Source organism: Triplophysa rosa, linkage group LG4 (genome assembly GCF_024868665.1).
Source record: "Triplophysa rosa linkage group LG4, Trosa_1v2, whole genome shotgun sequence".
NCBI classification, from domain to species: domain Eukaryota; kingdom Metazoa; phylum Chordata; class Actinopteri; order Cypriniformes; family Nemacheilidae; genus Triplophysa; species Triplophysa rosa.
This window is the reverse complement of record NC_079893.1, coordinates 21973737-22000201: the sequence shown is the minus strand read 5'-3', so window position 1 is coordinate 22000201 and position 26465 is coordinate 21973737. Positions and strand designations below refer to the sequence as shown.

General features: G+C 42.3%; 1 protein-coding gene across 1 annotated transcript in view; it reads right to left on the bottom strand.

The window, feature by feature from the left end:
* vegfc (vascular endothelial growth factor c) overlaps positions 1–26465 on the bottom strand; it is a 61903-nt gene that overhangs the window by 17662 nt on the left and 17776 nt on the right. Inside the window, exons 2-4 of the mRNA XM_057332604.1 lie at positions 22438–22648; positions 22024–22214; positions 18271–18410 (exon numbers count right to left, since the gene is read on the bottom strand). Of these exons, the coding sequence (XP_057188587.1) occupies positions 18271–18410; positions 22024–22214; positions 22438–22648 (542 nt within the window). The remainder of the gene's footprint in view (positions 1–18270; positions 18411–22023; positions 22215–22437; positions 22649–26465) is intronic.

The window sequence follows — 26465 nt, the reverse complement described above, 5'->3', positions numbered from 1 at the left end:
GAATGTTATAAAACAGCGAATATAACACTGGATTTCGAGATCGTTTGAAACTGATAGATGGAGCGATCCCAGCGCTAAAAGATGCCCGACATGAACCGCACGTGGTAAGTGAAACTGAGTCATATGTCTGTGTTTTGTTGGCAATGGGTGGGCACGTGCATTAGTTCCGCCCTCCCCCATGCACACGTCGTATGTTTTTAGAAATAATTGTACAGATGTATCTGTCTTTAATAAATGTGATCAAACTAAAGACTCTACGGATATTTGAAAGGTGTGATACTATTCTGTAAATACTCAAGATTAAAATTAGATATGCAGAAACTGTTACGGCCACTTTAAATGATACACTGTAATACTATGCTGTAATTTCGCAGCAGGTTTGCCAGTAACTTACTGTAGATTTAATATATAATTTTGTTTAAAACATAAACTTACCTAATTTATATATTTTTCTTTCATGAAACAAGACTAAATATCTTAGGTCACTTTTCTTGTTATGTAAATGTATCGTAATTTAAGAAGTTTTAAATATTTTTTACTAGAAAACAAGACAAAAATGCTTAGGAAGAATGTCATCTTGTTGCTGTACTAATGCCAGTCTTTTCTTGCTCATTTTGAATATCAAAAGTCAACGTGTTTTAATTTTGATTAAAGTAATTGAAAACAGTACTAATTGGAAAATAGTATTAAGCAGTAATTAAATCTACAAGTAAGTTACTGGCAAACCTGCTGCAAAACTACAGCAAAGTTTTACAGTGTATATAAGCTATATACTGTATATACAAAGTATATATATATATATATATATATATACACTGTATATATACAAAGTATATATATATATGTATATATATATTAGGGCTGTCAATAGATTTACATTGATTAACTGCGATTAATCGCACACGTATAGTGAAATTAAACGTACACTATTTCATTTGTTTAAAGATCGGGTATCATTTACACTGTTAAACATGCTGGCTTCTCATGCTTAACATGGTCAACTTGCAGTGGTGTAAAGTAACGAATTACGAATACTCAAATTACTGTAATCGAGTAGTTTTTTTTCAGGAAATGTACTTTTTTAAGTGTACTTTTACTTTTACTTGAGTACATTTTTAGTGCTGTATCGGTACTTTTACTGCGCTATTTTTCCTCACATTGTTGTCGCTACTTTATACGTTTCATTTTCATGTGATTGGCCTAGGAAAATAATCAGTCCCGTTACATGACCCCGTCCACTCAAATCGTGCATAGAAAACTTGAGTCACACAGATTTCAAGACATCTGCCACCAATTTAGTTTAATCATGGAGGAGGACAAACGTGTGCAGCAGGCATACTTTTGCACACTTGAAAGTCACTGCGGGAAAGGGACACAATACGAAGGCTCGTTCGAGATATGGAGAAATATTGAGTTCCTGTAATACTCCGTTCGCAAGTTTCATCCAAACGGCTATATCATGAGATAAAATTGTCCATCTCTCTCCAAAGTCTCTACATCAAGTGCTCTGCCCTTATAAGTGAGTAGGGAACATATGCGATTGGAACGCATGCGAAGCAGTTTCGCAAACTGTGCATTACCAGTTATAATGTTGTAAATAACATTCAGTTTCTTGCACAGTTCGAAATTTCTGCATTGTGGGGCCTAGTACACATGATTGAACAGTGTTGGAAGTGCATAAATGGTTTTAACTGGAAAACTGAGCTCATGATAGACAGACAGACAGACAGAACAACACATTGAATGGTTATTTTGTCTGAGTTGTATCCAGTTATATGCTTTATCAGTAAGGTAAAGATGCGTTTTGTTAAAAGTAGCTATTTTCTATATAAATCTCCAAATTTGATTATTAATAATTATTCTTAATTCATTAAATAACACAGCCTAAAAAGTAACGAGTAACTAGTACTCCGAGTAGTTTTTGAGAAAAGTAATTTTTACTTTTACTCAATTACTTTTTTAACACCAGTACTTTTACTTGTAATTGAGTACAATTTCAGCAATGTAACAGTACTTGTACTTAAGTACAAATTTCCAGTAATCTTTCCACCACTGTCAACTTGTTAAAGTTGGACGTATGACGTAGTATTTCTGTACTTGATACACTCCCCCAGCACTCAAACTTGTTTCGGAAAGTTTTTTATAATTCTTTTTATAAAAAAACGATTGGCCATTCTCCCTGAAAAGCACGGCAAGGCGAAAGAAAGAGCCCGCCCACGAGCCAACCGACGAGCGAGACCCGCTTACCATCAAGCTTATCGGCCTTGCGTCAAGATGGGCTGCGCTGCAGCTCGTTACTCTTGCGATAGTGAAGTTTAGGTCTGTTTGTTTGTTCATGGCATTTCAGTGATGGATGTTATATAAACGGTGGATATAACGCTGGATTTGGAGATCGTTTGAAGCTGATAGATGGCGCGGTCCCATTGCTAAAAGATGCGGTACATGAACTGCACGCGGTAAGTCAAACTAAGTCATACATGTTTTGCAATTTTTTTGTTGCCAATCGGCGTGTACGTACATAATGTACAAAACACGAAGGGATTAATGTGTTGCTTGCTCGTGCTGTAGTTCCATCCCACTCTCACCACTAGTCCTACCACTAGCAGCTTGTGCTTTTCCGGAAATAATCGCACAGCTGTATCTCTCTTTTATAAATGTGACTAACTAATCACACACAGCATTTATGTTTTTAAATATACTTTAACATTCTAATAATTTCACATTTTGTCTCCAAATTAATGTAGAAACAACACATTTCTTTAACGGCATCATTTTATGTATATTGTTGGCTTTGCAACTGATGTATTTTTTAAATATATATATTTTTTCTACTAATCAAACCTATTATAATAGCCTAAGTGTGCCCTTTCTACCTGACTAACAGGTAGGAAATATACAGAAAATAAATACAATTCTCAAACACTTTATAAGTCTTTACTGCTAAATACATGAAATACACAAGAATCCTCATTAAAGCTACAAAATCACATTGATTTCTCTTTTCTTTTGTTCTTTGATTAACATTAGTGACAGGAGTCACAGCAGCACGTTTAAGAACGCAGCCTCTTTAAGAGCTGCCGCTCTAATCAGGTCTGCGCTTCCTATTTTCACTACTCTTTGCATTCATTTTAAGACTTCAGGTGCGTCCCAAATCCCACACTTGTGCACTATTCTACGCCATTTTGTAGTATAAAGTGTGAGTAGTGCGTTCACATTCAAAATCCTCAAAAAAGTTCACTTTAAGTACCCGGATGATGCACTTTTTCAACCAAAAATATGAAGTGTGGAACTGTGGACACTTCACGCACTCAGCGGTCGCAGTTTCACTTAGCTGAAGGGAGGCGGGGCTATCAGATGCTGCTCGAGCGAAACTCTCCTGCAGAGTGATAACGCTTCAATCTGATGATAATTAAAGTAATGCTGGGCAAAACAGATGAAAACTACATTAATTGTACAATGTTCAAGTTGATTTTTATTCACACGCATTGTGCCGTGCGATTGACGTCATTTGCGCTCGTCTGGGAAACCGATATGCTTCCGGTTAGTATAAAACAGTTTAGTATTCCATTTGGGACGATACTACCCTTCTAAACTTCATACACTACATGGTTGAGTGCAGAGTGCATAGTTTAAGGGCATAGTATGTGATTTGGGACACAGCTTTCATTTAACTCGTTGAAGACTAATCAATAAAATACTAAAAAATTTACTTTCTGGCATGATCTTGTGTGTTTTTGTTCATTCAAGCACGAAAGAGAAGTTATTACTATTGCACGTAATGCTAGACAATGATGACAGAAAAAACGGATGTTGTGTTAATGGAGTTAAATATATTTAAAGCGTTATCTGAAAAAATTAATTGCATGCGTTAACGCGTTACCGTTGACAACACTAATATATACGTATATATATATATATATATATATACACTCACCTAAAGGATTATTAGGAACACCATACTAATACGGTGTTTGACCCCCTTTCGCCTTCAGAACTGCCTTAATTCTACGTGGCATTGATTCAACAAGGTGCTGAAAGCATTCTTTAGAAATGTTGGCCCATATTGATAGGATAGCATCTTGCAGTTGATGGAGATTTGTGGGATGCACATCCAGGGCACGAAGCTCCCGTTCCACCACATCCCAAAGATGTTCTATCGGGTTGAGATCTGGTGACTGTGGGGGCCATTCTAGTACAGTGAACTCATTGTCATGTTCAAGAAACCAATTTGAAATGATTCGAGCTTTGTGACATGGTGCATTATCCTGCTGGAAGTAGCCATTAGAGGATGGGTACATGGTGGTCATAAAGGGATGGACATGGTCAGAAACAATGCTCAGGTAGGCCGTGGCATTTAAACGATGCCCAATTGGCACTAAGGGGCCTAAAGTGTGCCAAGAAAACATCCCCCACACCATTACACCACCACCACCAGCCTGCACAGTGGTAACAAGGCATGATGGATCCATGTTCTCATTCTGTTTACGCCAAATTCTGACTCTACCATTTGAATGTCTCAACAGAAATCGAGACTCATCAGACCAGGCAACATTTTTCCAGTCTTCAACTGTCCAATTTTGGTGAGCTCGTGCAAATTGTAGCCTCTTTTTCCTATTTGTAGTGGAGATGAGTGGTACCCGGTGGGGTCTTCTGCTGTTGTAGCCCATCTGCCTCAAGGTTGTGCGTGTTGTGGCTTCACAAATGCTTTGCTGCATACCTCGGTTGTAACGAGTGGTTATTTCAGTCAAAGTTGCTCTTCTATCAGCTTGAATCAGTCGGCCCATTCTCCTCTGACCTCTAGCATCAACAAGGCATTTTCGCCCACAGGACTGCCGCATACTGGATGTTTTTCCCTTTTCACACCATTCTTTGTAAACCCTAGAAATGGTTGTGCGTGAAAATCCCAGTAACTGAGCAGATTGTGAAATACTCAGACCGGCCCGTCTGGCACCAACAACCATGCCACGCTCAAAATTGCTTAAATCACCTTTCTTTCCCATTCTGACATTCAGTTTGGAGTTCAGGAGATTGTCTTGACCAGGACCACACCCCTAAATGCATTGAAGCAACTGCCATGTGATTGGTTGATTAGATAATTGCATTAATGAGAAATTGAACAGGTGTTCCTAATAATCCTTTAGGTGAGTGTATATATATATATATAGGCTACATGTATACATACTGTATATGTATATATACATATTTGATTGCTTAAAGGGATAGTTTGCCCCAGAAAAATTTGCAAATTCTTGCATCATTTATTCACCCATTGCCAACTGGTATGTGACTCTTTCTTCTGTGGAAGATAAAATGCCTCAGTGGTTTTGTGTCCATACAATGGAAGTCAATGGAGCCAATGTTGTTTTACTAACATTCTTCCAAAGAAGAAAGTCATAGAGGTTTGGAATGGCATAAAACCATTCAGTGTTGGTTAGCTGATCACTACAAATGTGCTTGAATAAGTAGTTTACAAGATTTGGAAACCGACAGTAAAATCCCAATGAACTGATGAACAATAGAACACACACCCACTGGCATATGTAAACCAGAAAGACCACCTAGAGGTCAAATGTCATTAGTTTACAGTGTGCCGTTTTCATAGCCTCACTAATGTCTGAATGTTTATCCTCATGGCGAGTCTCTCTTTCCTACATGGTGAGTCATCATCTCCCAAACAATACAGAGTGAGAAAAGCAAGAACGCAACAAAACTCTAGCCAACTGCTGATAATCATTACCAGGCCTCTGCCATCGCATTGCACAGGCTCTGATAACAACGACAGCTTTTATATGCTACGTTACCCTCTCTAGACCACAAATCTGAGTTAAACGTTCTTCTCCGTGGTGCGATTTGCATCATGCTTTGAGTGATTGGCTAAATGCACGAGCACCTTGGAGCGGACCACCCTGTGTCAAAGCCCCCGGCGGCCGACTGCCCTTATATCAGATGGCGGCAGGTTACGGCAGGATTTTTCAAGATTAGAATCAAGCTGAAAGCATTTCAAGCCGAACCGGGAGTGATCTTGAATTAATCTGGCATTGGAGTCAGATTAAATGAAAAACGTTGAAGAAAGAATCCGGAGAGCACACTGCGAAACACGGATGGGATCGCATGGCTGTCGACCTTTACAGCGGTAAAAGACAGCTTTACAGACAGCTGTAAAGAATTACAAGAGCGTGCAACACGGTAAAACACCGCAGCGGAATCCGTGCCACCGCGCATCTCCAAAAGGTTGGATCTCACGTACGCAGACGTTACGCCGTCGCCACTTGCGTGAAAGCACGAGAGGAATGAGGAGATGAAGCCTCAGTGTGTCCAGGAAACCAAAACAACATATAACACACTTCCTCAGTGCAGGTCGCCCTAGGAACACATCTGCTTTTTCTTAAGCAAGGCCTGGCTATGCGGAACCTTGTGGGGGATAAAGTCTCTTTCCTTTTCACTGCAAATCACTCTGACAGGGGATGACTGAAAAAAAACAGTGCTGAAACACATAACAATAAACAGTTCTTTTATTTCTCTGCCGATGGACTCACGGTTAGTTGTGGTAATGACGTTTTAACATTCGAGACAAATAATTAACGGCTTGATTTATGGAAGCTGTTGACGGTTTGTAAACACCATTAATAAATCTGTTTGTCCACTAGCCAGCATCAAAATCCAACGAGAAAAAGTCATTTAAATATTTGAGTGCTTACGCAACACCGCATTTCGTTCGAACGAGCGTTGAGTAACTCATCATAAACTGAAGACATCAAATGTAACGCAACAGCTCTGTATTAAATGCTTTCCAATATTCAAAATGTGTTGCTGGCGTGAGCCGCACATCACAAGTTAACATTTCGGTGTCACTTCCCCTGTTTGCAAACAGATCAATGCTGTAATACACTGGTGTCCACTGCCACACATGTTCTCAAACAAAGAAACAGCAGTTTTACACACCAAGCGCACATTATTAACAAGTCATTTCACTCGTTTTCTCCACTTTCGTTGCAAGTGAATCACTGCTTGGTGCACTGATGTCTGTCATGAAAAGGCGTACGAGCTTATCTTTCATTCTCTGAGAGGATAAAAATGATAAACATTTACACAAAGTATGCAAGAGAACAACATAGAGTTGAAAACGGGGTGTGCCTCATGTAAAAAATATCTCATGATAGGAAACAGACTGTGGTGTTGTGTTGTTCTTGCCTCTAAGTCGCCTTAAACAGTAAAAGGACAGTTTTACTCAACTACACCGAATATGGTTTACTTTACATATTTAGTGATGTTTTAACCAAAATTGGGGAGGTATGGGAAGAGTATCACTTACACATCTGCATGTTTTTCTACCTCACTGCTCCTCTCTCTCTCTCTCTCTCTAATGGATAAAACTCAAGGCCGTAAGTGTTGTTCCGTGTTTCAAATTAAGTGTTTTGATACAAATCCAATGTGGCTTTGACCAAGTAACACACACTCTTACTACAGCAGAACTACTGACAGACCCCAAATACACATGTAGATCGTCAGCTTTTTATTATTTTTAAAGGGATAGTTCACCCAAAAGTGAAAATTCTGTCATCATTTACTCACCCTCCTCTCATTTCAAACCTGTATGACTTTCTTTCTTCCGCAGAACACCAAAGGAGATATTTTGAAGAATGTTGTTAACTGGCACCCATTTACTTGCATTGGTTTTGTGTCCATACAATAGAAGTGAATAGGTGCAGACGCTGTTTGGTTACTAACTTGTAACTTGTGAACAAAAGAAAGTCATACAAGTTTGAAATGACATGAGTGTGAGTAAAATATGACAGAATATTCACTTTTGGGTGAACTATAACTTTAATTCAGTAAATAAATTGTATCAGGTATTAGACTACAATGAACCACTTTCCCATTGTTTGACTCATATTATTTGATCCTTATCACATAATTAAGATGTTCAAATCCTGTTCATGGTCATTTTATACAGGGCTCTAGACTAACTTTTTGCACTGGTGCGCCTAACTTTTTTTCTTAGGTGCACCACCACAAAAGTTAGGTGCACCCAAATTTTCAACCGCATCGCATTTAACACCGCAGTTTTACCAATTCACTTTTTTTTTAATCGCTGTCCATATAGGCAAAATTGACTTGTAAATGATTAACGAACAATCTGGTCAACATAAAGTTCTTTATTTGAAGAACAATTCTACAAGAAAGGTAACTTACTGAAAAAGTGTTGGTGCTTAAAGTGCTTCACTGAACTGAAATATAAACTTAAAACATCTCAAGATAAATGGACCAGGGCTTGACATAACCTGGGAGGTTGATGGCTCTGTGTCAGAGCATTGCTTATGATTTTCGGACGGATCAGGCCATAACTTAACATTATTCACGAAAAAGTTGTCAGTCGTTCTTTTCATCTTCTCTCATCATCCGCGGCTACATCCACTCAGTTTAACTGACGGGCCTATAGGCTCCTCACCTCTCTGTCTGACTGCAGCACACGCATTTTCACACGAACACACCAGAGGTTGCGCTAGACTTTTTTATTGTCCATCATTTTGACTGACAGGCTCGTAAAAAATCTGTCATAATCTATTATTACCCGTCACTATGGTGCAAGGTGGCGTTAGGTGGTAATTAGTATGTTCGTGACATCATCACGCTGTACTTGCATCTCGGAACTTGTTGTATTTTAATACAACTGAATGCCCAATAAAGCCATTGTTGTTTATATTCATCTATATATTTAATGTTTTAATGTTTATGTACATATGTGATTCGATCTGGGAAAACCCAACACATGGTGCAAATTTATATATTACAGTTTTTGATACCAAGCCCTTTCCAAATCAGTTTTTATTTTGCTCATACCTTGTGTATGTAACAAAAGTTATGGCTGAGGTCAGCGGAAGCGCTAGGATTTTCAGGATCGGAATTTGGAGGAAAACGGGTTTAAAGTTAAGTGATGAAAATAAAAGCACAACAGTCCAGTATCACAAGTAAAAGTCAATTTACAGTAGTAAAAGACTTACTCTAATAACAATTTAATAAAAAAACATTTCCCAGTGTTGAAGTCTATAAAAATACTGTACAAAACCATTTGAATAAAACGAAAGTAAGGAAAATGGTGCAGGGCACACTTAAAGAACGAGAGCTCTGCCATTATCACTACACAAGGAAATGTACTCGGTTACTAGCGTAACCTCGGTTCCCTGAGATACGGGAACGAGTACTGCGTAGCAGGACGCTATGGGGAAAACTCCTTTTTCTCCGATGACTGAAGCTTTACAATAACGCAGTGAATACTGCACGGCCATTGGTGCTTGCAAAGTAAAACTTTGAGCCAATGGCAGCGAAGCTGCACGGACCTATGGCGATGGTGCCCGCCAAAATGGGCGGGGCTTATGGCTATATAAGCAGACACATCACCGTAGGGTCCTCGGGTTACTTCGACTGAAGCGACGACCATATGCAGCTTGTAAGCACGGCCAGGAACGCAGTACTCGTTCCCGTATCTCAGGGAACCGAGGTTACGTTAGTAACCGAGTACGTTCCCTATCGATACTTCACTCGTACTGCGTAGCAGGACGCTATGGGGAACCAGTATAATCCCGCCGTGCTACAAGTGGAACGAAAACATCATATAATCCCGAAGCCGTGGCTCGAGGATAGGTATGAGGCAGGGAATCCTGTGGAAGGCGGAAAAGCCAAGCTAATAGGTGGCCTAATCCGGTTAATCGTCCCAGTAGTGTGCTAGGTGCTGGTGTGGTTGAGGGCAACCCCAGCCCAGCAGTAGTCTTAAGCAGAAAGGACCCGGGCCTGTAAGGCCGGAACGTCCAGACTGTAGAATCTGGTAAATGTGGAAGGCGAAGCCCAGCAGGCCGCCGCACAAATATCCGCTATGGAGACTCCGCTAGACCATGCCCAGGAAGAGGCGACACCTCTAGTAGAATGGGCTCTAACTCCCGTGGGGCATAGAAGGCCCAAGGAAGAGTATGCCAGCGCGATAGCCTCAATTATCCATTTAGATAGTCTATGCTTCGTGACCGGAGACCCTCTAGTGCGGTTGCCAAAGCAGACAAAAAGCTGTTCTGACCGCCTGAATGGGGCGGAACGCTCAATGTAAATCTTAAGCGCTCTGACTGGACAGAGCAGATTCAGCTACGGGTTCTGCTCGGAGGAGGGGAGCGCGGAAAGTGTCACTACCTGTGCTCTAAATGGAGTAGAGAGCACCTTAGGTACGTAACCATGTCTAGGTTTGAGGACTATCTTAGAGTTGTCAGGCCCAAACTCAAGACAGGAGGGGCTCACAGAGAGCGCCTGTAGATCGCCCACACGTTTTACCGATGCTAATGCTAGCAGCAGAGCGGTTTTAAGCGTTAAGGGACGGAGGTCCGCAGACTGTAGAGGCTCAAAGGAAGGGCCCTTCAGAGCTCTCAACACTGTGGGCAGATCCCATATGGGAACGGTGAGGGGGCGAGGAGGGCGTAGCCGCCTGGAACCCTTCAAGAAACGAAAGACCAAGTCATTCTTTCCCACTTCTTGGCCCGCTATGGGGGCATGAGAAGCTGCAATTGCTGCCACATAGACATTGAGCGTGGAAGGGGAGCGGCCCTTATCCAACAGCTCTTGCAGGAAGGACAGAATTAGTGATATGTCACAGGATTCTGGGTCTGCGCCGCGGGTTGTACACCAGGTGGAGAAGACAGACCACTTGAGGTTATAGAGTCGTCTAGTAGACGGAGCTCTAGCCTGTGATATTGTGTTCATGACACTCTCGGGGAGGACCTTAGGCTCTCGGGGAGGACCTTAGCACCCCCAGCTCTGGCTGGGGGTGCCAAATCGTGTTGCCTGCCTGAGAGAGGAGGTCCCGTCTCAGGGGAATAGGCCACGGGGCTGCTACGAGCAGCTGAGACAGTTGCGCAACCCAGGGCTGGTTCTTCCAGAGTGGGGCTACGAACAGCACCTTGTGCGCCTGTTCTCTGATCCTCCTGATCATCTGTGGTATGAGAGCGATCGGGGGGAAGGCATAGAGGAGCCAGCTGGGCCAGTTGTGGGCCAAGGCATCCCTGTCCTTCAAAAAATAGGTTGGGCAATGAGTGTTGTCTTTTGAGGCAAAAAGGTCGATTTCTGCCTTGCCGAAGACTTCCCAAATTTTTTGAACCGACTTGGGGTGGAGCGTCCATTCCTCTGAAGGGACGTTGCTCCGAGATAGCATATCTGCTCCCTGGTTCAGTCTGCCTGGCACATGAGTTGCCCTTAGTGAGCGCAGATTGCACTGAGCCCATTCCAAGAGGCAAAGTACCAGGGAGAAAAGGCGTCTTGAGGAGAGGCCTCCCTGGTGATTTATGTAGGACACCACTGTCATGCTGTCTGATTGGACTAAGACGTGGCGGTCCCGTAAGACCAGCAGGAAGTGGCGAAGAGCCAGCCATACTGCCTGCATTTCTAGGCAGTTGATGTGTAGGCCCTTTTCCTGAATCGGCCAGTGGCCGAAGGCCGGTGTGCCATCGCACAGAGCCCCCCAACCCGTTTTGGAGGCGTCTGTTGTGACCACCTTTCGTCTGCATGTGGTGCCCAGGGGCACACCCTGCTCCAACCAAAGAGGATCCCTCCATGGGGCTAGAGCTGTTACACAGACCTGATCCACCCAGATGCGTAGGTGTCCGAGACGCCAAGCGTGAGGCGGAACTCTCGGTTTCAGCCAGTATTGCAGAGGACGCATCCGAAGAACACCCAACTGCAGTACTTGAGATGCGGAGGCCATGAGACCCAGCATCTTCTGAAACGCCTTGAGGGAGCGTGACGCTCCGGGCGTAAAAGAGGCCGCGAGCTGCTGAATGGCTAGGGCACGGTCTGGCGTGATTCTGGCCGTCAGACGGTTCGAATCGAAAACCGCCCCCAGGAACGAAATCCGTTGGCTGGGGGACAGAGCGCTTTTGGCGAGGTTGATTCTGAGTCCCAGGCATTCCAGGTGACTGAGGAGGAGGGACCTGTGGGACCTTAGCTCTTCCTCTGACTGTGCTAGAACAAGCCAGTCGTCGAGGTAGTTCAGAATGCGGATTCCCGTCTGCCTGAGAGGGGATAGAGCCGCGTCCATGCACTTCGTGAAAGTGCGAGGAGCTAGAGACAGTCCAAATGGAAGGACCATGTATTGATATGCAACCCCTTCGTAGGCGAATCTCAAGAATCGTCTGTGATGGGGGGCTATCTGGATGTGGAAGTATGCGTCTTTCAGATCCAGGGAGAAGAACCAGTCCCCTGGGTATATTTGCGAGAGGATCTGTTTCAGTGTAATCATTCTGAAACGCCGTTTCATAAGGGCGCGGTTCAGATGTCTGAGATCGAGGATGGGGCGGAGACCGCCATCCTTTTTGGGTACGAGGAAGTAGCGGCTGTAAAAGCCCGACTCGGTTTGGTCTGGAGGAACCGGTTCTATGGCTCCTTTGTCCAGTAAGTTCACCAACTCCGTGCGCAGAACGTGTGAACTCGCGCTCTGGACTCGGGTGGTGATCATCCCGCGGAAACGCGGGGGTCTGCGAGCGAACTGGAGTGAATATCCTTGAGATATTATTCCCATTACCCAATCCGATATCCCGGGGATGGCCCGCCAGGCCTCGGCCCGTATGGCAAGGGGTTGAATGCATTGGGGAGGTATGCCGCCTTTCGGGGGCTTGACTCCTGTGGAGAGTGGAAGAGGAAGGTTGCTCTTTTTCTGACAATGTTTGTGTTTTATATAAGTGCCCGCTATAACAGCGGTGGGTTGTGCGGGCGTTAGAACAGACCCGGCATTCACATTTTGAAACAAAAACACATTTTCGCCGGCACCTGGAACAGAACGGGGTGTTTGGGCGAACAAAAGAGCCTTCTTTGAAGGAGGTCCAGCCGCAGCGAGACACGGTCCCTTCCTCTTCCTTTCCTCGGTCTCAGGATGGTGCCTGAGGCGCAGGGTCCAGCGTGATTTTTGGCCGGGGTCCCTGACGCTGAGGGTGGGGGAAACGTCTCCCGGAGCGAGATCGTTGACGCGTCTCAGCTCCTGTTACCTTCTGGGCAGCGGGGGGCGTGGCCTTCACCGGCTGCTGAGTTGGTGCTGGCTTGGGGCGAGCCGACGCAGGTCTGGACCCGGGTCTCTTGGGCAGGAAGTGCTTCATGGCCTGCGAAGATTTCTGCGCTGCGGTGAAGCGTTCCGCAAAACCCTCCACTGCTGGTCCGAAGAGGCCGGCAGCGGATATTGGAGCATCGAGGAAGGGGACCTTGTCTGCTTCCTTGATCTCTGTGAGCGTCAGCCACAGATGGCGCTCGAGCACCACGAGACTGGCCATCGATCTGCCTATCGCCTGGGCCGTGGCCTTGGTGGTGCGTAGGGCGAGATCCGTCGCGCTCCGCAGCTCTTTGAAGGGCGCGATATCTGTACCGGACCCGTCCATGCCCTGGAGGAGTTTGGCCTGGTACACTTGAAGCACTGCCATGGAATGCAATGCTGAAGCCGCTTGGCCGGCGGACGAGAATGCGCGTCCAGTGAGGGCCGAGGTGGTTTTGCAGGGCTTGGAGGGATGGGCCGCTTTTGCCGTCCAACCGATGGCCGAGGGCGGACACAGATGTGCGGCCACCGACTCATCCAGGGGAGGTAGCTTCTAATATCCTTTTTCTTCCGCGCAGTCAACCGAGGTGAGAGCGGAGGAAGAAGAGGGTAGTAGACGGGCTGAGTAGGGAGCGCGCCATGACCTGGTGAGTTCATCATGAACCTCCGGGAAGAACGGTGAAGTTCGTTGACGAGGGGCTTGGCGGCACCCCGGCAGGAACCATTCGTCCAGGTGGCTGCGAGCGGGTTCCTCCGGAGAGGACCACTCTAAGCCCAGCTCCTCCACAGCCTTAGTAAGGACCCGAAAAAGCTCGGAATCCAGACCTGGCGCGGCTTCGCTGTGCTCTATAGACGGCAGGGGGGCGAGGTCAAAAACCGAGCCCGACACTCCCCGTCTGAAGCCGCTAATGACATGCTGTCGTCTTCCTCGAATTCGCTTCCACCAAACGAGACCATGCCGCGGCCTGGGAAAAACGAACCAGCGAATTTTCTCTCTGTGGAGAAGGCGAGGCACACCGAGGGGACGTGAGCTCGCGCTTCCCCGAGCGCTTAGTTCCTCTACCCCGCTGCTTTGTCTCCGTAGAGTGAAGCAGGAGGGATCGAGAAGCAGATTCGCTGTCTGAGAAGAAAGCTATCCGCGAGCGCAGAGAGGAGAGACTCATGTTCTCGCAATGAGGGCATTCCGTCTCTCTGAGTGCGTCTTGAGCATGGGAAACTCCCAAGCATGAGACGCACTCGCCGTGACCATCAGCGGCGTGCAGGGATATCCCACACAAATGACAGTGACGGCGCGGCATTTGCAACAACGCCGCAGGAAATTTGCTCAATGGAAATTTGCTTTTTTAGAGCTTGCCGGATGGTGGCAGGGAACAGGAACCGGCGCTGCTGAGATCAGCGAATCGCTGAGCAGAGAGGTCCAGTCCGCTGCAGTGCTTTTTCCGACGGCGAAGCTATCAGTCCGAGTAGCGAGGTAGAAGTCGTTGCTGAAGGAGAAGAAATCAGAGGACCCTACGGTGATGTGTCTGCTTATATAGCCATAAACCCCGCCCATTTTGGCGGGCACCATCGCCATAGGTCCGTGCAGCTTCGCTGCCATTGGCTCAAAGTTTTACTTTGCAAGCACCAATGGCAGTGCAGTATTCACTGCGTTATTGTAAAGCTTCAGTCATCGGAGAAAAATGAGTTTTCCCCATAGCGTCCTGCTACGCAGTACGAGTGAAGTATCGATAGGGAACTAGCAAACATTACGGACAACAACTAATAAGCAGTGGAGCAAGTTTTACGTTGTTTATCATGTGCATAGTGTCTGGACTTTTGATCATCCCTTGTATGTGTTGCGATCGGATAACTCCCGGTGCTGCAGACGGGGAGCTCTGTCATCTCACGAAAACATTGTATAAAAAACTTTGCCGTAGTTTACACAGGACTGGCGGGAAATGTGCATTGATACTCCTTCATTCTTCATGTTATGTGGTTTACTTTGATAGGTGAACTGTCTTTCCCGTGTCTCAGCTAGCGCGACATCCGACGGGTTTTCCCAGATCGCATCACATATGTCTAGTCGGTAACAATGACGGGTGAAAACACGCATGTCCCTTCGCGAGCATATCACGCTCTAATGAAGGGAAACGGGGAGTTACAAATTGCCCTCATTGTAATCCGTCACAATGACGGACGGACGGCCTTCAGATTTTTCCGTCACTGGTAAAAAAAAACTGTCAATGACAGAGAATTTTCGTTTAACGCGACCTCTGGTACACACACGTACAGGAAAATCTGGACCACGGCCAATCAGAGGGGGGTCCGCCCTTCACTATCTCTGATTGGTTAAGACCACGATATGGGTCTAATGTGTGTCTGTTGTTGAATCACAGGGAGACTTTCAGAGTTGCGGAGACTTTTTTTCTCCCTCGAACAACTGGTCGCACCGGTGCGACCTCAGATTTTTCTTAGTCGTACCATTGAGATATAAGGTCGCACGTGCGACCAAATTGGTTGCACTCTAGAGCCCTATTATATATGAAACATATTAATAGGATAAACCCCTTGAGATGTACCACATCGTTTTCGAGGGGTCATCATATTCCATGTTTTTTATATTCCATGTTTTCATATGATTCTACCTGTATCAGTAGTCAGGTAGCACTACCCCCGCATTTGCAGATTAAAGGGATATTTCACTACCAAATCAAAATGTCCCCATGTTTTAACTGAAAATGGTTTTCTTCTGGAAGAATAATCCAGTCAGAGTTATAATACCACGTATCATTTTGCTTCCAAGCGGTAGAATGTGAGTGAACGGTGTTGATTTTTTGAAGCTCCAAAAAGTGCATCCATCGATCAAAAAACTGCTCGACACGGCTCTGTGGTCTTAACATCCATATTGACAGCGCTACTAAGCTTCCGTCATCTCTCGAATGTGAACCAGAGGCTTGTTCTTCCAGCAGATGACGCAAGCGTGTCGTAAATTCCGGTGAGGAACACTGCATTTTTCGTTTTCAGCCAATAGGATAACATCTACTCTGGAGGGAGATTTCGTCAACGTCATTTACCGGAAGAACAAGCCTCTGGTTCACGTGCATTTGAGAGATGACGGAAGTTAGACATCAACGTTAATAGTAGGGGTGTAACGATACACTCAGCTCACGATTCGGTACATATCTCGATGCTGGGTTCACGATACGATACACATCTCGATATTTTGAACAAAATAAAAAATTCAAATAACATTTATTTTCAAAATATTAACAATTTCAGTAACTTATTTTGTTGCACATACAACTTAATAAAGAATTGTAACATTTTAAAGGCTTAACTGAAATTAGAAATAAGATCAGTGTCGATTTTGACAGCAAATTTTGATTTAGTTTTAGTCATAGTCTTTTGACTAAAATGCAATTTAGTTTTAGTCATCCCAATTGATCATAGTTTTAGTCTATTTTTAGTCGACAAAATCTACATTATATTAGTCTACTAAAATCTATCTGGATTAACTCATTTAATTCGTGTAATTAAATACATACAAAGATTTAACTGTTTCGACATAATTTACTTTTACCTTGGAATTAAATTAAACCTGGTCATTACTTTTATTTTTTAGAAAAGCTGAGTAACTACTGGATATGCATTTTTGTAACACAGAGAATATTAGACCATGAACGACATGTAGCAGTTCATTCAGTCTCATTTTGACTCAACTGACTCGTTCGTTCAGTGAAGGGCGTGTTCATTCAGTACATTCAACCAATGAAATGCTCTGACAGAGCTCACGCTCAAGCGCTATTGGCTCGTGTCTCTTTGAAGCTGCGCTGTCTTTGCTTGAGACAGTAATGAATGAGAAAAATCTTTCAAAAAGACATTACATATACTGTATTACATTTCTGCAATCATGCAAATCACATACTTGTTTTTTAGCATGTCATTCGATCTTTTAATATACAGTACGACTCACTTCATGATCGGAACAACACTGTTTTTTTTTTGGCTTACTTTATGTTGCATATCACGTTATGCAGCAGCTCACGTTAGCGGATAAACTAACATTGGCATATAAAAACGTTTTTGCTGCCTTTGTAATGAGTGTCGGGGTGACTCGCCTGCAGTGACGCTTCAAGTTTGCTGTGTTTTAATGGCGATTGTAAAGGAAAATATGACGCTTTGTAAACCACTTGGAGACACAGATTGTGTCTTGTGCTTCCCCATCTCACAGAGACTTCTCTCTCTACCGCATATGTGAGATAAGCACATGTGACGTGCTGGCACAGAGCTGGTAGCGTCTTGACTGCTGAACGAATAGAATTAAACATATCGTAATGTATCCCCATCTCTCTACGATGCGCATCGTATCATTTTTGCATCGCGAAATATCGTAATACGAAGTATCGTTACACCCCTAGTTAATAGCGCAGTCAAACGCATCAATTTGCTTCAGAAGACATTTGTTAAGACCACGGAGCCGTGTCCAGCAGTTTTTTAATTGATGGATGCACTTTTTGGAGCTTCAAAAAATCAAAACCCGTTCACTCTCATTCTACTGCTTGGAAGCTAAATGATACATGGTATTATAACTCTGCCTGGATTATTCTTCCAGAAGAAAACCATATTCAGTTAGGATACCTTGAGGGAGAGTAAAACATGGGTAATTTTTGATTTGGTAGTGAAATATCCCTTTAAGAAAATTGAGCGAGAAATATGAGCTGCAATTTGTTAGCACACATTTTGTCAGCAGGCCACAGAAACCACATATGCTTTCTAAACTGGTTAGTGATGATTACTTCATCAAGCCAAAACACTGCATGGCAAGTTCATTATATTCCCTACTGGGATTTTCCTCCCTGACGAAATTTGCACAACAACAGACAGACAGGAAGACCTCCGTGGGCTTTAACAATGGGCAGTCACACTACACCACCAATATGAAAAGCAATCTGATGAGTTACCACACGTCACTGGATGCAGTTATATCCAAAGTACACACATCAGTGTAGTCGCATATCCGCTCATCATAAGACGCCACGCAGAGCCAAAGCACTTCTGCAAACATCAATGTCTTGCCATGATAATGTGGTACATGGTTTTTAAAAACGCTCCTGTTTTTAATGTGGTAGACTAAAATCATAATCTACATCAATGTTTGGGTGTCTGAGTGTTAAACACATTAAATATTTAGGTGTACACACCTGATTCGTAGGGTTTAAATAGACAAAGTGAACACTTACTCTTGTAAGGCTCTTCGTATGATTGAGTGTCGTTGTCTGTACACATCCAGTTTTGACAGACAGCTGCAGGAAGTGTGGTTGGCAAAGCTTATGGTGACTGGCTTGGTCCCTTGTTTGAGAGGAACTGTGATCTCAAACAGCTGTAGAAAAAAGGAGACATTTTCAATAAAAGCCTAACAAGTCACAAATAATGTAAGCTGTGAACTGTAATAAATGTTTCTGGAACTTTAAGAGTTCTGGCGCTGCATGTCACAGTCATTTGTATTTAAATAAAGACTCTTGTATCTACAGTAAATGTGTTGTGCAAGCAGGATTGCAAAGAAACTTTCTGAGAAATCAGTGAGTGTACACATTTACCAGACACAACCAGAACTACAGGCTGAAACTGCTGAGGCAGAATGGGGAAGAAAGATGGGCAGATATTGCTAGATCAAGCAATATTCACACCACCAATATTGCACGTAAGTGTTTATATTGTACACTTTCAGTTGGTTGTAGTGCTACATCCTCTTTTTATTCATGTTTGCTTATGATCTGTAGGATTGAAATAACTTTAAACCTGCTTATCCTTAGAAACATTATAAGATAGCCAATCTATTCAATAAACCCTTTTTCTTGTCTACTCAGCAAAACCCATTCCTCCTCTTCAGATGATGACCCTGGGCACACATAAATCAACTGTGCCTGATGAAGGGAGGAAAATATACCATCTGACTTGACCCCTGGCATTGGCTCACCTCACTTCTCAAGGTACCATCGTTCTCCATCTACACTTCTTAAGCCTAATTCACACGGATACAACAAACCCGAACAAATATTGACATATAAACAGAATGAATGAGTTTGTTGGTGTTTATTGAGGTTCATGGGAGTAGTGTACCTTTCCATGTGCGTTAGTGCCATGTTGCCACTTGCTAATCGCACAGATAGATCTGCAGACAACTGCTTTAGCATTATAAATCCATGAGAAAGTATCTGCATTAGACCACCAACAATACAGACTACACTAACCATGCACTGAAAATGTTAGAAAACATTTTTTATATATTTATCAGTTTGTGTATTCCCTGGGACAGTTCTCAGTTCTGAACCCAGTGCCCTGGTTTGGAAAGTACAAAGCTCAACTAGTTTGGCGATGTTCAAATCATGTTGAAACCACACACCTGGAACCACTCATACTACATAAACATTATAGTAATATTAGAATTACGTTGCATGGCAATCACAAACAACATGCGGGTGGTATAGTAAAAATATTACTTGTTAAAGACGTGTTTATTTATTTATTTTTTATGATAACCAAAATCCTAAATGACATTTTAGAGATTTAAAAGAAACACGGTAGCACTTTAATTTACAGTCCTGTTTCCCATGTACATCCTGTGAACTTATTACAGTACATATCGTCGCTGTCGGGCGGAAACCTCCTATGTCCAAATTTGGTCAATTTCATATTTTTTCACAAATCGATGCTATTGGTCAGTCCCCATGTGGGTCTGTTATTTTTACAAATTATTAATCAATCTAAAGTGTTGAAAATAGCTTGAGAGCAAATCTCTTAACTCCATTGGACACTTCAACTGTCTGAGGAGTCTCGTAACTCCACCTCTTCTTCACTCCGCGGGAGCTTCTCGGCATTACGTCTCCTGATTGAAAGTTTTTTAGACAATAACGAGTGAAAATAGTTAGGTTAGATACATTTGAGTAGGCCTGTTTTGTTTAAAAATCGATAGCTGTAATGCTTCAGTGCAGGAAGCCCGTGAGCCACGAAGGTAAGTTTGCGAGCAGATTCGGCTAATTTCCGCCTATTAGACAGCCTAGTCAGCTCATCGTTTTTGTATTACATCACTTATAGTTCTTAAACCTTTAAAATAGAGTTTAGGAAGATGTATGTAACCACAGTCGTTAGCTTTGGTTAACGATTGAAGCCTTTTCTCTTGTCAAGAGGCTCAACGCGACCGCCGACTTTATTTGCATGCAGATTAATTTCCGCCTATATTAGACAGCCTGTTTAACGTTTTATTTTGGTATTGCATCACTCATAGCTCTAACGTTTAAAATAGAGTTTAGGAAGATGTATGTAACCACAATCATTAGCTTTCATTAGCTCTTAAAGCCTCGTCTCTTGTCAAAAGGCTCAACGCGACCGAAGATTTTGATGAACACTGCTGGCAGCAGCGAGTCTGTGTCCGTACCTTATCAATGACAGCGTCATCTCGTATCTCCCTGCTCCCAAGTCATAAACCTTGTATCTCAGATTAAACATGGTTTTGGGGAAATGTTGTGTTAATGTTGGTACACAACAGTATATGATAGCAATATAAGGTATAATACCAACTTTAACGATACAATGTTTAATAACTCAAAAAATATGCAGTTTTTTAATTTCCTGAAAAATAATGGTTTTGGAGATGCGAGGATTCCGCCCGACAGCGACGATATAATAAGTAGGTAATAACTAGGTACTAACCCTGAACCTACCCCTAAACCTAAATTTATATCATGTAGTTACCTTATACTACCCAGTTCTTTCTTAGGTAATTACACTATAGGTACACGTACTGTAAAATAAAGTGCAACCAGAAACTCTTATCCACACCCAACTCTCTGTAATGCACATCCACTCATGATGACTTACTGCACCTTTTTCTTTCTTGCTTTCATGTGTGCAAAAGTCCATAATTCAGTGGGGAACCATTTTTACCAGGACAAGCGATCCAAAAAGCTTCACCGTCCTGCTCACTTTGTAAACTTGTCAGCCCTCCAGTCTCGATAATAAAAGCACTTCAGCTGAGTATTTACAGTCCACATGGCCTGAGTATTATGTATTTGCAGGTGAGAGAAGGGTCAGGCGAAAGTAGAAGTCCATAAAAAAATATTTTTCTCTCCCTCCCTCAGGTTATATTGAGTTACATTATTACATTACATTATTACATATTGTATGGGTGGACAGATAAACAGAAATACAAATGTTGTACCAACATACTATTAATTTAATTAAAGCCAAATTCATGTTCATTTAACTTTTGACCCAGTCATTTCTTGAATGAAAACAAGAGCATGTCATTTTATAATCCAAATCTTCCTAAAATATTTTGCAATATCTTGACATTGCATCTCTTGCTTAGGCTTTGTGCCCAGACTGGGAGTGTAATGTCTGTAGCCCAGTACCTGGACATGGGGACCTCGACATCAACGTTAATAGTGCTGTCAATATGAATATTTCTCTTAAACAAACGGATCGATTCGCTTCAGAAGACCTTTGTTAAGACCACGGAGCTGTGTCAAGCAGTTCTTTGATCGATGGATGTACTTTTTGGAGCTTCAAAAAATCAACACCCTTTCACTCCCATTCTACCACTAGGAAGCAAAATGATACGTGGCATTATAACTCTGACTGGATTATTCCTCCAGAAGAAAACCATATTCAGTTAGGATACCTTGAGGGTGAGTAAAACATGGGGAAATTTTGATTTGGTAGTGAAATATCCCTTTAAGAAAATTGAGCGAGAAATATGAGCTGCAATTTGTTAGCACACATTTTGTCAGCAGGCAGCAATTCACATCCATGACCTTCCAACCAAACTGCTGCCTCTTCACAACTCACTAAATCAAAGCTTAACAGACCATCTCTGCTCCGGCGAGCAAGCTGTAAAACAAAAGCCAATGCAATATATATATACAGTAATCTTAAAGGCATTACAGTGAACCAAACACTACAGACTGGATTAATAAAAAGTAAACGTCACTCACAGTCTTGCTGATGTAGGAAGTGCTGATGTTCATGCACTGATGTTCTTCACTGTTACAACAGCCCCCACATCTGTAGACAGACACGCAGGGTGGTTTATAGAAGGTGTTTGTAGCTGCCCCAAACTCTTTCCCCACATCTAAACAAACTTGGCGTGGCATGCACAGGGTCTTTCTCCACTCTGTTTCAATACCTGTGGGAAGCGCAATGGAAGAGTAGGATGAGGAGATGCATTTAAAAATGACCACCATCAATTAATATGCACTGCAGTTATTGCAAATCACAGTTTGAAACAAAGCCTATGGAAACTTTGTGCCAGGATTGTGCTTGACAACTATGAAAATCTTGGCTGTAATGCAATGGCAGAAAACATAGCCAGCACAAACTGTGGCTGTCACAAATTATTAGTCACTCACTTTTAAGTATTTCAAAGTTGAAGTAAGCAGCCGCAAAGGAGGCCTCCTCCGACCTTGTTTCTGTGGAGCCAGGCTCTCTGTGAGGGAAGCGAGCTCCTGTTTTGGAACGACACTTCAGCATGCTCCAGTAGTTGGGGTAAACTATCCTCATGAGTTCATCCACACTGCCCACCGAACGCAACTGTTCCACCAGGTCTGGCTCTGTATGTTCCTAATAAGACACAAAGAAACGGAGCCAGTTTACTTACAACAGAGTTCAACTTTGTTCTTCGATCTGAAGTAGCAAGAAGTTCAGAAACATTCATGCGGAAGCATATGTGTTTTAGAGCAGTGGTTCTCAAGCTGGGGGCCCCATGATGGATGGATTTGTGGTATTATATAAAATATAGAAATTTATAATAAATTTTATGCAATTAAACATCAACAACAGGACGACCAACCAGAAGTATTGATGTTCCAGCATTGTATAACAGAATTTGTTTTTGGTTTCATGAACATTCTAAGTTTAAGATTATAAGTATTTATTTGGGGGGCCGCAAAGCGATGCACTCCACACAAAGGGGGCCTTACAACGAAAACGTTTGAGAACCACTGTTTTAGAGTGTTGACCTATGTGAAGGATCAGTTAAGTCTAAGTTCATATCCACCTATTATGTCATCAGCTTAGACCTATAGCAGTAGGTCTAAGTTTGCACAGGTGATAACTTTCTAACTGCCAAAAAATCCTCCAAAAACACCTTATGTCAGATTTTCAAAATTGTGTAACTCTCTTGTGTGTCCTTTAACTGAGACCTTAAATCTGCCTAAATCTGGGAAAGAGCATCTAGTCAGTGACATTCTCTTTGGAACAAGATTCTACTGTCAGGAACACTCCTGGGTCACAGTATTAAACTGTCAATATTTAATGAAAATCAACAGGTTTCCCTGTTGTTTCTTGTTCTAGGTACCCAATAAAACTTAAAAAGATTTTGATACAACCTTCACTTTAAATAATTGGACTTATGTACCTTTATTTTAATGAATTTTAATGCAAATGGAACCTTTGCATACATTTGCATTAAAATAAAATAAAATAGATTTTTTAATAAATACCTGAAAATCTACAGACTTTGTAATCAGAATTTCTGTCCATATCTTTTTACAGATAATGGGTAACTAACAGAACAGAGTTTACAATTTATAGGCAGGCATCTAGTATACCTGCTACTACGTTAATTGATTTAAAACAAAACTTTAAACATATTTTAAAGGTCTAACCTTGCCACTAATCTTGAAAACTCCAAACATTGCAAACACAACCCAGACCTACACATACTGTAAAGAGCTAGATGTGGTGGAACAGAATAAATCTTTTCACTAAATTAAGCATGTCAAATTGAAATATGCAGACTAAGTAAAAATATAGATTGCTATTGTGTTTTAAACGGTCCAGTGTATGAATTTAGCGACATCTCATGGTGAGGTTGCAAATTGCAACCAACGGCTCACTCCACCCCTCCCCTTCAAAGCACTTCGGTGGCTGACACAGATGAAAGATATTGTCATGTTTTCACTTCTTTGCCGAAGGACATAACTTATTAACAAAATGCGCTCAGTAGAGCAGTTTGTCTGTTTAGGGCTACTGTAGAAACAACATGGTGACTTCCATCCAAGGGGACTTGTGGTGTATGTAGATAGAAATAGCTCATTTTAAGGTTATAAAACATAACGCTTCATTATGTAAGGTCTTTCTTTACACAAAGATATGTTTATTATATTGCATTTCTCTCAATAGATCCTCCACAATATTACACATTGGACCTTTAATAAAATTACTGAAACAATCCATCAATCTGGATTGCACCAGCAGCAAGTAATCCAGCCCTGAATCACATCAAAACTCAGAGGTATCACACATGTTCCACATTTACCTGACTAACCCCTAACTTTTTCCATAGTCTAGCTTTACGTATACAAAAAGAATCTTTTAACTTCTTCATCTTTAATGTTGTTCATTTTTTCTTTACTTTAGCTACTTGTAAACATTGTTTGGTAATCTACACTTATTTTTAGCTCTTTGACAAAATGTTAAATGCTCCCTCTGTGGTGAGTAAGTGACTTTGGATAAATGAATAAATTCTTGGCAAAGATACTACAAAGAAACTTGTGATGTATGCTTAGATTTCGAGAAGTTTCGATGAGATGGTTTGTGACTCAATCTTAAAACCAGTGACTATCAGTCAATAGTGTAGCCAACGGCAGTCTGTGTCACTTAAGAGAAGACTATGATTTCTGTCCCCTGTGAAACTGAGATAGCCTCAATGGAAGAACCGGTCAAACCTCAAGAGTCTCTAGCGACTCAGACAGTTGACAGTACAGCTTATCCAGTGAGCTAATGGGTTGTCTGTAGAGACTGAACCGCATCAGTCTGCAGCAACAGATAGCCCAATGCATGCAAATCAAACCCCCCCCCAGGTCTTGACCTCCCCGCAATCCTCAGTGGAATGAGACTTTGCAAGTGTGAAAACACCAACAGCGTCTGGAAACAGGCTGAAGTCCCTGATGGAAAATGATACTGCTGTCTGGGACATTCCAGGTAACATGCCCAGTTTACCCACATAGCCGATCACGGCCGTCGATAATAAAAAGCACACCCACCTCGCACTTTGGAAAGTGTTAAAGAATACAACTCAAAGCCTCTGTGTAATTTCCCTTCCCCTTTTCAGGGGGCCAGTGCTGGTATTGGCCCAGTCTGTTGTATCATCTCTGACTGGTGAATGAATCTCTCTGAATATCTATTCCAGAGATCTCATTGGGCAAGTCACCATGTTTACAGCAGTGAATTTATTATCTCAAAACCTAGGAAATTAGCTTTCTCTTTGAAAAACACACTCTGTTGTATTTTACTGTGAAACCCATATTTTACCTATGACAGGAGTTTTTTGGCCGGTTAAGTATAAGATGTGCTTTTCTAGACGCTCCCTTCTTCTCTCACTTCAAAAGAAGATCGCTAGAACAAACAGTATTACAGTATGGCATTTTGTGAAGACTATAAATCTAAGAGCCATGTTTCAAGATACAGGACATTTTGTGTTATAAAAGTGAAACATTTTATGAAATATGTGAAATTAGAATTTAAGCCAGTGTCATATATAACCTTGACTGAACAATATGCTAAACTCACATCTTTAATCTGTACTACTTAAGTGTTAATGCACACTAGGCCCAGGTCATAAAGTATTTTTGTACTAAGTTTGCATCCGCTATAAAATAAACCAACATTGGGAATGTTGTAATGACTTTATATATGGCCCTAGACAACAAACCTCAAGTGTCAATTTTTCGAAATTGAGTTTTTTACATAATCTGAAAGCTGAATAAATAAGATTTCTATTGATGTATGGTTTGTTAGGACAATATCTGGCCGAGATACAACTGTTTAAAACTGAGGAATCTGAGGTTGCAAAAAAACCTGCCTTTGAAGTTGTTAATCAGAGGCCTTGTAGAAGGCCGTTGCCAAGAAGAAACAGGTCAAACCTCAAGAGGTTTGTTTTAACGCTCTCTATTGGCTTACCGCTGTAATGACTTTGTGGAGAGTAGATGAACCCGAAAGCAGAAAATCGAATCTTTACATAGATACCAAACTTGAGTGGGTCCTTCCCAAAGAGCGGGCAGCAGCAAAAGTGGCGTAACGCAAACTGCGGTGGCCCTCCCGCAGGAGTGGAGGCGGGGCCCCTTTACCATATAATCACATCAGTGAAATTCATTCATGCATTTAAAATTCGCATAACTTACCAGTGCTATTACTAGACCATATTATTTTGTGTCAAAGCTATTGGACTACTTGCACGTAGCCTCGTGACGTACATCCAACTTGAAAAGGTACAGCTCACTAGGTTCCGGTTATGTATTTACAATGAGCTGTTGCTCCTATGACACCTAAACTATTTGAAAAAAGATTTTAAGTACATACTGTACAATATCAGCAACATAAGAAGATATATTCTAAACGCCACTAGGCACATCGTCTTTGAAATATATATATTTTT